This window comes from Hypomesus transpacificus, chromosome 13 (assembly GCF_021917145.1).
Source record: "Hypomesus transpacificus isolate Combined female chromosome 13, fHypTra1, whole genome shotgun sequence".
In the NCBI taxonomy this organism is placed as follows: Eukaryota; Metazoa; Chordata; class Actinopteri; order Osmeriformes; family Osmeridae; genus Hypomesus; species Hypomesus transpacificus.
In genome coordinates, this window is record NC_061072.1 from 4,303,055 (window position 1) to 4,314,939 (window position 11,885).

General features: G+C 48.8%; 1 protein-coding gene across 1 annotated transcript; it reads left to right on the forward strand.

Annotated features, from left to right (window-relative positions):
• Nucleotides 1-695: 695 nt before the first annotated feature.
• On the forward strand, nt 696-11,456 carry nrxn1a (neurexin 1a). Its single transcript, XM_047032643.1, has 5 exons — nt 696-1,278; nt 2,191-3,589; nt 10,517-10,534; nt 11,276-11,305; nt 11,440-11,456. The coding sequence occupies exons 2-5, from the start codon at nt 2,848-2,850 to the stop codon at nt 11,454-11,456; spliced, it is 807 nt and encodes a 268-aa protein (XP_046888599.1). The 5' UTR covers nt 696-1,278; nt 2,191-2,847.
• The last annotated feature ends 429 nt before the right edge of the window (nt 11,457-11,885 follow it).

Here is an 11,885-nt window from a genome sequence, read left to right on the forward strand (position 1 = left end):
TCTGTAATTAATGTCATTATACTTCAAGTGCTGTAATGTAGGCTATTTATTTAGTTTTGCCTTTATCTTTCGGCCTATAGTTCTCACGGCTAATTGAATTGGAAGATAAAGTGAGTTTTGGTGAACAAGTCAATAATGTGCCAGTTTATAAAGAACACTTGCTCTGAAAATTACTTGAGAAATCTACAAAAGTTTATGTTAGAAAATAAAACTTGCCATCAATTCAATTAATGTAGGCTAGTAGCCAATAAAATAAAACGAACCTATCTCATTGGTTGAGGGTCTATGTGAAACAGGGCTAGTTGTCTAACGTTATACGTTTAAGAACTTAATTGAAGATGTAGACTCTACCAGTACCTTTAATATTTCGCATACATCAGGAAATAGTTCCTGTTCGTTTCGGATGATAGGCTACGTTGTATTATGAGATGCGTGGAGGGTGATTAAATGGCAGTAGAGGCCTATCACTCCTGAAGAACAAAGTAGCCTATGTGTCCAGAACTCAGTCAGAAGATGAGTGTCGGTCCACAGGTCGTTAATGTGTGTGTGTGTTTCTGTGTAGGGGAGAAAGAGACAGATCGCGAGAATGAGAAGTGTGTGTGAGAGAGACAGAGAGCCATTGAGAGCGTGAGAAAGATAGATTAGTATTGACAGAAGTCAGGGTGAGGGAGGCAGTCTTATTGTATGTTCTCTCCTCTCGCATCTATTCGAGCAATCTCTCGGTTACGTTCACATCGAATTTGGTGGAAGGACATAGTCTAGTCAGGGTTATGCCATTATCATTTAGATCTTCCAGTCCCCCCACCGAATTCAAGTCTCCAGTAATTGAGTTTCTGTTCCGTGCAGACGGTGAGCGCGCGCTGTCCAAGGTGCTGCAGCAGCGCGCAGCCCCGCCCATTCGCTCCTTATCGCAACCACGTGACGTTCGAGTTCGTGGAGCATCAGACTGCACCTTTTTCCTCCTCACAGGAGAGAGAGAGAGAGACAGAGAGAGAGAGAGAGAGAGAGAGAGAGAGAGAGAGAGAGAGAGAGAGAGAGAAAGAGAGAGAGAGCGCAATCGAGCGTCTGTTGGATGCAATGGTAGACTACCTTGTCGCCAGGAGACAGGGCTTTTCTTTCTGTCCTGGTTTGATATCGGTTCCCAGTGTTAGGGAGACCTGATTGCCTGCTCCGCGTTTCTCCTCTCACAGCGGGTTCAGTGTTCATCACATGAAAAGAAGAAAACCGATCAGAAACTGCACTACACTGTCATGGAACCGACCAAAGGATGTGTTGAAGGTAGGTTTAATGACTGTTTGTGTTCGCGCGTGGGTGAATGTAAAGGAATTTCATTAGCATTTTGATTGTGCTGTATTGAAGGGTGGCGTTGGTTTGATGCAGACCGCAAAGCTAATAGGGTCTGTGTGTTTGATAGGAAGGGTCTACGTGCGTTTTTCCCCCTCCAGTGGCAGTATTCACGGTAGGCAATAGATGCTCTCGCACAGGTGACGGACGATAGGCTAGGCTACAAAAGGAAAACGGGAGTTACGGGCCGCGCTCCGGCATAAGAGAAGGACAAGAAGAATGGTAGCAAATCGAGAATCGATATTTAAACCGCATTCATTCCGCCACGTCCATCAATAAGGTGATTTGGAGCCCCAACCCTCGAGGGTTTATCGTTATCCCGTTCACAGAGACGTATGCTTCTTCGGAGGTGTGTTTTATTGTGTGTGCGTGTGTGTGTGTGCTGTGTGTGTGTGATTGAATGAGTTAGAGGCGTGTGATGAGCAAAGAACGGGGATAATTTGATAAGTGAAGCGCATTTGAGTCATCCACCGCATCGCACGGTGTTGGAGGAGCGCTGCTCTTTGTGCAAATGAATCACTCACAGAGGCGCGACGCGGCCGCAGCTCGGTAAATGTATTTTGTCGCAAGCTAAACCTTTGTTGATCTTGGACGTATATTCACATGGTCTATCGTCAGGGACGAATCGAAAGTCCGTATACCTGTGTGTGGATTTGAATCGTTCATAGAGTGTACGCGTACGAGTGAAAAAAAAACCCGGACTGCATTCCTTGGTTTTGAGGGGTCCTCTCTCTTGCCTATATGGAATGTAGCCTACTATACTGTATGTAAACTTTCAGTTTGTCCGTGTGTTTCTCTGTGTGATCTGATCCTGGTTGATAGTGTTGTCTCTGTTCTCTTCTATAGGTCGCTGGATAGAGTGATGACGCGGCATTAAGGGACACACACACAGCTTTCCAAAGACAGAAAAAACATCCAGGTCTGCTATGAAAGTGCCGTCTCTTTCTGTCACTTGTGTGTGAGACAAACACACCTACACACACACACACACACACACACACACACACACACACACACACACACACACACACACACACACACACACACACACTGGGAAATTGCCCACTCTTGGGAACAGGCCCAGGGCACAGAGATGGAGCTCATATTACACTTTTACCATCAGTAGTACACACATGCGCGCACACACATATTCAGCAACAACATACAAGGAGTTCTGAACGTGGAGGAAGAACACGGTCCAGACCTACAAGAACCCTCCCAGGGTGAAGCAAGGCCTGAAGATTAGCAGACGACACCAAGAGGCCCTGTGCCAACCCCAGGCTCCCAGCATCCTGTCCCAGTGCCTCTGACGGCCCTATGAAGACTTTGGTGAGCCAATAAGAGCGTATCCGGCCTTCAAAGGGGGTGAAGAAGGCTCCTACAGTTAGCACCATGAGCTGTAGGCTGGAGAGTCCCTCACTGCTCTAGCCCCTGTCCTCTCCTGTGTGTGTGTGTGGGTGTGCGCGCGCGTGTGTGTGTGTGTGCGCGCGTGAGACGGCGTGTATGAGTGCGAGCGTGTGTGCGATGGCGGTGTGCGTGTGGGCCGCGGCCCCCCTGCTGTTCCTGGGGCTGTGTCTGTGCAGCGTGGGGGGGCAGGCCCGCGGGGAGGTGCTGGAGTTTGGGGGCGTGTCGGGCCAGTGGGGCCGCTTCCCGGTGTGGAACGCCTGCTGCGAGAGCGTGCTCAGCTTCAGCCTGCGGACTCACAGCCAGGAGGGCCTGCTGCTCTACCTGGACGACGAGGGATTCTGCGACTTCCTGGAGCTGCTCCTGCTCCACGGCCGCCTCCGCCTGCGCTTCTCCATCTTCTGCGCCGAGCCGGCGGAGGTCCAGTCGGGTGTGGCGGTGAGCGACGGACGCTGGCACGCCGTGCGCGTCAAGCGCGACTGGAGGAATACCACGCTTGAGGTGGACGGGATGGAGGGCTGGGCGGAGGTGAAGAGCAAGCGCCGAGACATGACGGTGTTCAGCCACACCTTCATGGGCGGGGTGTCTCCGGAGCTGCACTCGTCCCCGCTGCGCCTCACCTCGCCCGCCATCAGAGAACACAACCCTTTCCGGGGCTGGGTCACCGCGGTGACGGTGAACGGCTCGGCGACCGCGCTGGAGGAGTCGGAGGGCGTGGCCGTGAGCTCGGGGTGTGGGCCCGACCACGTGTGTCAGAACGGAGGCGTGTGCAGCGTCGTGAACGACCAGCGCATCTGCGACTGCTCCCACACCGGTTACCAAGGCAACGACTGCAGTGAAGGTAAGGCCCAGATCACCCTGACCCCCCTTGCACTGTCATCCTGACACGCACGCACGCACACATACGCACTCACACACACGCACACATACAGACTACATCCACCTACAATCACCCACTGTAGCGGGGTCTTGAGAGTGGAGTTATGCAGTTCCTGTTCTAAGTGTTATTGAGTCCAGAAGATTAAACACAGATCTCTAATGTGATTACAGTCATACAAGTCTTCATGGCCAGCTCTGTGCTCTTAGATAAATACCCTGGCTCATCATAGCCTCTTGTAGGCCAACCTCACTCTAAAGCTGGGAAGAGGTTTATACTGTCGGCCTACCTGGTACTGAAACTAGGAATGGTTTTATACTGTAGGCCTACCTTTTACTATAGCAAGGAAAGGTTTTATACTGTAGGTCTACCTGGTACTGAAACTAGGAAAGGTTTTATATAGTAGGTCTACCTGGTACTGAAACTATAAAAGGTTTTATACTCTAGGCCTGCCTGGTACTGAAACTAGGAATGGTTTTATACTGTAGGTCTACCTGGTACAGAAACTATAAAAGGTTTTGTACTGTAGACCTACCTGGTACTGAAACTATAAAAGGTTTTATACTCTAGGCCTACCTGGTACTGAAACTATAAAAGGTTTTGTACTGTAGACCTACCTGGTACTGAAACTATGAAAGGTTTTATATTGGTGATCTACCTGGCTTTGAGGCTGGTAACGGTTTCATTCGGTTGGTGGACATTGAAGTAAAGCAGGTCATGATTTAATACTGTAGACCCACCTGAAACTGTATCTAGTAATGGCTTGCTCACTAGCTGTCGATGGCTGAGATACTGTCAGTAAAAAAATGTTTTGTATCTGTTGACTTGAGATGAGTTGTGCTTGTTAGGTTCACAAGCCCATTTGAATCCAGCAGTCTAATGTCAATGGGTTTGGTAGATTCTATTATGTGTTATTGTGTTATGTGTTCCATTTGTTTTGTTTTTCTAGGATTTGACACCAAAACAACCAACTTTAAAAATAAACAGACACTACTTTTTTCTCTCTGTTTGAAGTCAGTTGTCAAACAGGCAGTGGCAACAGCAAATACTGTCACTGAGAATAAGCATTGCATAGTTTTCATGTATGAATTTGGCAATTGATAAATTCAAGTGATATGTGTCATAACAGCACTGTATCCATAAGTCGCCTACAGTACAATATGTGGCACATCAGCCCTCTCTTAACCCAGACTCCTCTACCATCCAGCATGTTGGTTGGCCAACAGGGTTGCTATGGAGAGTCCGTGCCATTTGTCTCCTTACTCATTCTCTCTCTCTCTCTCTCTCTCTCTCTCTCTCTCTCTCTCTCTCTCTCTCTCTCTCTCTCTCTCTCTCTCTCTCTCTCTCTCTCTCTCTCTCACTACCTCTCTCACTACCTCTCTCTCTCCCTCTCTTTCTGTGTATCCCCCCTCTCTTTCTCTTTCTTTCTCTCTCCCTCTCTCTACCTCCGCCACAAGACTCACACGCCAGGGGCTGTGACAAAGACATGCGTGTGTCAAACCAGGACAGTGTGTCACGAAGGTGCGTGTGTGTGCGCATGCGAATAACTCAAGAGTGATGCTGGTATCTTAGTAACAAGCCATTGGGATTTGTGTTGAGGGGGTTGGAAGCGTATGGATATGACAGTATAGTGGTGTGCTGGTCGAGGGAGGAGGTAACATGAACATACTACAGTAGTTGTCTCTGCAGACAGGTGTGCTGATGTTGACACAATCTGATCCTGTCTGGTACTGCTAGGGGGGAGAGGAGTGCTGCAGGAGAGTCTCTTTGCCCTAAGCGCACACAAACACACACATACATACACTCACACACAAACACACACGTACATCACTCACACGCACACAAACACACACACACAGAAAGACCCACAGAAACACACAGAAACACACAGAAACACACAGAAACACACAGAAACACACATGCGACACATACAGCTGTAGAAAACAAAATGTGAATACACAGCTAGATGGCAAAGGGTCTGTCACACACACACACGCACACGCACAGACACACACAGCTCAGACTTCTGCACCAACAGCATTAGCAGCAGCAGGCTCAGGTCTCTCCCAGCAGTGCAGGTCTCTGGGCTGAGAGGGAGGCCAGGCCATTTACAAAGCTTCTCTCACCAGGTACTCTGCCTCTGTTTGGATTGGCTCTCAGATTCACTATGTGATTGCTCTAGGAGCCAATAGGAGGCCGGTCTCTGCTGGCGCACCTGCAGTCTAATTGGTGTAATCTCCTGTCGCTATGGTACAAGAGTGTGATTATCGGCACCAAAATGGTTGTGTCCGATGCCTGTATTTGAGGGTAGTGTGCGAGGGCGGTGTATGGATGTAAGATGTAACTAATGAGTGTTAAATGTGTCCAAACGATTGTTAAAGGTTGTGTGTTAGGCTAGTTGTGCAAGGGTTGTGTTAGTTGTGTAAGGGTTGTGTGTTAGATTGAAATCGGTTGGCCAATTAATTAGGCCGACTAAATGCAATTTCGAGATAATCGGTATCAGCCAATGCCTGCGCTCATAAGCTGATGGCAGTGGGTGCTATGCCAATGCTAGATGAAACATTACCTGAGAGAAAAGGTAACAGTAAAATTCTTCGAAGCTCAATATATTTAATTGGGCACTCTTAATAACATATCCGAAGTTGACTGTCCGTAAAATTAGATTCTGGTCTTTTACTGAGAAATTGCTAATAACCTTAGTTGGAAATAGCCAGAAAGGTGGAGCTGGACCAGGACCTAGGGAAGCTCATTGGTGATGCCCTCTAGGAGATGGAGTTAGCTAAATTGCCAACTTGCTAGTAAAGGTCTCTGGTTGTTCAACACTGTCAAACTGCCTTGCTTGGTCTAATTAGTAATTTTATAGGTGATAAATTTGTCTTCAGAAGCAACATTTTTAATTAGAAGTTTTTAAAACAAACAGCTTGACCAGTAAACAATTTTTTTCAATGCATGCACTTATCAAAAAGCTTGAGGTCCAGCTGACTAGGTGGCTGATAACTGAGCTGGGCTGGCTTGCTACCATGTGTTAAAGATCCTGTAAAGTGGAATCGAAAATTAGTTTAAAAAAGTTCATCACACCACAGAGAAATGTGTTGTTTACTACCCATCCAAATTCGAATGAAAAAGAAACACCGATCTTAGTATGTTAAAGATCCCATGACATGCTGTTTTTGGATGCTTTTATATAGGTCCTAGTGGTCCCCTAATACTGTAACTGAAGTTTCTTTCCCGAAATTCAGCCTTGGTGCAGAATTACAACCACTACGAGCAGTCCAACAAATGAGCTTTCCTCAGGACGTACTGTTTCTGTGTCTGTAACTTTAAATGCTATGAGGAAGAAAGAGGCGGGGCTAACTGACATGCTTTGGTCATTTGCAAGCCATGATGTCTCAAGGAAAAACAATATTGTGCTTGCACGGTTGTAGCTCATTTTCTCATCGGTGGGCCAAATTCTCTGTGCGGGCAAATCAGAGAAAGGGGAAGTAACCTTCGTTCTTTTGACGTCATAAAACCAGAATTTTCAAAACCGAGCGTTTCAGCTTTATTTTTCTCAAAGGCGGAGAAGAATACGCAGGGCTTTGTTTACACCTATCAAAATGTCTAGCCACTGGGGGACCAAAGGCAGGCTAGGGGAACTCATATTAATGTTAAATAAACTTTAAATTAGGCTGAAGCTCCGCCCCCTTGAATTTATTGAATTTAGCAACAACAGCAACACTAGCTAAATCAATTGCAGATATCAGAACAGCCATACCTGCTGTCTCTGAGTGTTTTATGTGTTAATTACTTTCTCTTTGCATTGTAACAGCTGAGTAACAGAATGCAACCATCTGTGATCTGACGTAGACAGGTCGTTGTGACGTAGATAGGTTGGGTTTTTGCCCCTAACGTTTTCTCGCTCTGCACATGCTTTCAGGAACTCATTTCACATGTATATAATGTAACGAGAAGCAAATCATGGAATTTGCTTTACAGTATCTTTAATGCCATTAGAACTCCAGTACCCAGTATGCATCACAGGTTGCATGACAACAGTAGCTGCATACTGAATTTGTTGGTAGAGCCCAGTTGGCTAACTGGTTTATTGATTGAATTCTACATTGTGGTAATAAAGAAGGCTTTATAAACCTGCGCACAGTTAGTTATCAAGTAAAGGACAAATGTAACACATTATTAACGCTAAGACATTTGATTTAGCTTTGTCTACATGTTAGCTATACTGCAAGCTCTGGCTGTGGGTGATTGGTAGGGCTAGACCTGGGGGGTGGGGCTTTACCTTAGTTAGGGGTGGGGCTAGACCTGGGGGGTGGGGCTTGGCCTGAGTTAGGGGTGGGGCTAGACCTGGGGGGTGGGGCTTGGCCTGAGTTAGGGGTGGGGCTAGACCTCGGGGGTGGGGCTTTACCTTAGTTAGGGGTGGGGCTAGACCTGAGGGGTGGGGCTTGGCCTGAGTTAGGGGTGGGGCTAGACCTGGGGGGTGGGGCTTGGCCTGAGTTAGGGGTGGGGCTAGACCTCGGGGGTGGGGCTTTACCTTAGTTAGGGGTGGGGCTAGACCTGGGGGGTGGGGCTTTACCTTAGTTAGGGGTGGGGCTAGACCTGGGGGGTGGGGCTTTACCTTAGTTAGGGGTGGGGCTATACCTGGGGGGTGGGGCTTGGCCTGAGTTAGGGGTGGGGCTTGGCCTGAGTTAGGGTGGGGCTAGACCTGGGGGGTGGGGCTTGACCTGCGTTATGGGTGGCTAGACCTCGGGGGTGTGGCTTGACCTGAGTTAGGGGTGGGGCTAGACCTGGGGGGCATGGCTTTACCTTAGTTAGGGGTGGGGCTAGACCTGGGGGGTGGGGCTTGGCCTGAGTTAGGGGTGGGGCTACACCTGGGGGGTGGGGCTTGACCTGCGTTAGGAGTGGGGTTAGACCTTGGGGGTGTGGCTTGACCTGAGTTAAGGGTGGGGCTAGACCTTGGGGGTGTGGCTTGACCTGAGTTAGGGGTGGGGCTAGACCTGGGGGGTGGGGCTTGACCTGAGTTAGGGGTGGGGCTAGACCTACCCATTTGGCTCTCTAGTGAGCACCCTCTTGGGAAAGGTATTGTTGCAGGCCTTCAACCAGTTCAAATAGCTCCCAGCTATAGCCTACAGGGCATGAAACAGTGCAGTCCCCACTCCTCCAGCAAGTAAAACAGTTAACAAATTTGTCATCTGGAATGGTCGTCAGACGAAGTATTTGTGACCGGGAATCCTTTTGGTCTTTTAAAAAAAATTTTTTCCTACAATGACACAATTTTATAACTCTTCCTCATCCACTAAGATTCACAAACATTTGTGAAAATGCTGTTGCTAGTTTGGTCTTTTTAAAATCTAATTTCTTGCATAACTTATGCCGCAAGTTGCAACCTAGTAAACAAGATTATTATCAATGCACTACGAGACTAGATCATTTCTATAAATCGTTTGTCAATACCAGCAGAACGTGGTTTGGGCGAACAGAATTCCCCCGGCAGTGAACCTGTCATGCTTAAGATTGCTAAAGTATTTAGAGGCACTTTTTCAACCACAGAAAAGGCTTTTGGTCACACTTAACCTAACATTTGTATTTTGAACAGAAATACAGACCTTGTTTTTTATCTATTTCAATAATTTTAAATGACAAAGTTGACACGAGCAGTATATAGTCTGTCTGCCTCTCTGATCTCTAAATACCAGGATTGATATCGGCCATTGAAAAACAGATATTGCTCATCCACTAGTGTTAGTTGTGTCAGGGTTGTGTGTAAGGCTAGGTTTGTAAGGGTTGTGTGTTAAGATAGTTGTGTAAGGGTTGTGTGTTAGTGTTGTAAGAGTTGTCTGAATTGTGTAAGGATTTTGAGTTAGCCTAGTTGTGTAATGGTTGGTGTTAGGCTAGTTGTGTAAGGGTTGTGTATTAGTTGTGTAAGGGTAGTGTGTTAGTTGTGTAAGGGTTGTGTGTCAGGCTAGTTGTGTAAGGGTTGTGTGTTAGGCTAGTTGTGTAAGGGTTGTGTGTTAGGCTAGTTGTGTAAGGGTTGTGTGTTAGGCTAGCTGTGTAAGGGTTGTGTATCCCATTGTCCTTGAAGGCAGCTTGCTGTTAGCATTCTAATAGTTCCACCTGTTTCCACCAAAGTATCACGGCAAGGACATAGGGGAGGGGAGCAAGGGGGAGGGGGGGGAAGGGGGGGAAGGGGGAGGGGGGGAAGGGGGAGGGGGCTCACACCACATGCACATTCACACACACACTTTTACACAGACACACACTTTTTCACACACACACACACTTGTACACAGACACACATCATTACAGTATTGACTTCCGCATGTCTTCCCTTATCCTGCACTGCTGTTTCATCCTCCATGTTTATCAGCTATTGTACATCCCCATTATTACTGCCATGCTCAATGTGCAGTAGGCGCGTGTGTGTGCGTGTGTATGCGTGTATGTGTGCAGCATGTGTGTGAGGGCGAACAGTGTGTGTGTGTGTGGGGGTGAACAGTGTGTGTACTGCATGCTGTTTGTCCAGGGGCTCTGGGGGGAGGAGACTGCTACAAGGTAAGTTTAGGGTTCCTACAAGGCTCCAGAACCACACATGAACAGGTAGGAGTGTCGCCTTCCATCCACCATGTCCACCTTCTATGTGTGTGTGCTGTGTGTGTGTGTGTGTGTTGCGTGCGAGTGTGTGTGTGAGCGTGTCGTATTGTATGTGAGTAATCTGATGGCAATCGTTGGCTACCAGTGCAGCATGGGTTCCATAGTGACATCTGGGTGGATTTGCATGTGTGTAACATCGATGACCAGGACGAGTGTGCATGTGAGTACCCATGGTTACCCAGGGGGGCTGAGCATGCATGTTAATGAATGTCTGTCTCTCTCTCTCCTCGCCTGGACGCCCCCCAGTGCACAGCTACAGCCCAGGTGGGTCTCCCTCCCTCCCTACCTCCCTACCTCACTCCCTCCCTCCCCCCAAGTCTTTCTCACTCTCTCCCTTCATCCTTCCCCACGCCGCTATCTTTCCGTCTCTTTCCACACCTCTATATATATCTCTCCCGCCTCACCTCTCCTTCTATGTCTTACACTGTTATCGTTCCTTATCCCTCCCTCCATCTCTGACTCCCCCCAGCCCCCCCCCCCCCCCCCCCCCCCGGGTTTCTCGCTCCGCCTCGCCTCCCCTTATCTCCCCCTTCCTCCATCACCTTCCCCCACCATGTCTAATCTGGCTACTGTAAATGCGAGGCTGTTTCTGATTCGTGTATCCATGCGCAAGAGTGTGTGTGAAGAGTGTGTGTTGGGTGCAGAGGAACGGTAAGTACTTTCCCCTCATGGAAAATCATCATGTTTTCAAGGGGCTCTACATTCAAGGTTAGACACAGGTACACTATACATTTTTAGTGTGTGTACGTGTGCGTGTGTGTGTGTGTGCATGTGTAGGATCACTGCCTAGAATGAGAGAGATGGTCTGCTTTTTGCAGATGTCTCATGTAGAAATAATGAATCCCACACACACACATATCCACTCACTCACACGCATAGCCCCCCCCCCCCCCCCCCACCCACCACCCCTCCTCCCCAAACGGGCTCGCCCGCAAACCCCCTGCTGTGACACGACCACTCCCATGATCCTTTGCTGTGCTGACTGTGCTCTTGTCTTCCTTTAAGGTCTGGCTCACTTGATGATCGGCGACCAAGGTATGGGCTCTTACCTCACTTCCTGTTTCCTATGCTCCCCGTCACCCGTCACCCCCTGCCCCTGCCCACCCCCGCATACCCACCCCCCCACCCCCAACTGTCATAATGGTCATCGTCACCCCTGGTGGGAGCAGGCTGCAGTTGTCTCTAGACCCTGATTCAAGGTGTGTTGTGGTACGTGCCTCCTTACTGTGGGGGGTGATGGGGGGGGGTGAGGGGGCCGGTGTTGGGTCGGAGGTACCAGAGGGAGCTGGTCCTGGTCTGGCTGCTCCCCCCCAGCAGGGTGACTCCCAGGTCTGGGTGTCTGGGTCGTGGAGCAAAGCGCCGGCTCTCCGTGGATGGTTTGAACTTTACTTCCCATCCTCACTCCCTGCTCCTTCATATCTGCATAGTGTATGAGTGTGTGTGTGTGTCTGCGATTGAAGTGTGTGTGTGTGCCTGGGTGCGTGTGTGAGTGTATGAGTGTATGAGTGTAACCTTGTATGTGTTGGTTGATGTCTCCATTCCTTCCTCCCGCACTCCCCCCTCCCCTCCCCATTGGGCCTTTCGTATTATGCTCATTTCCCATTGGCTCATGCAC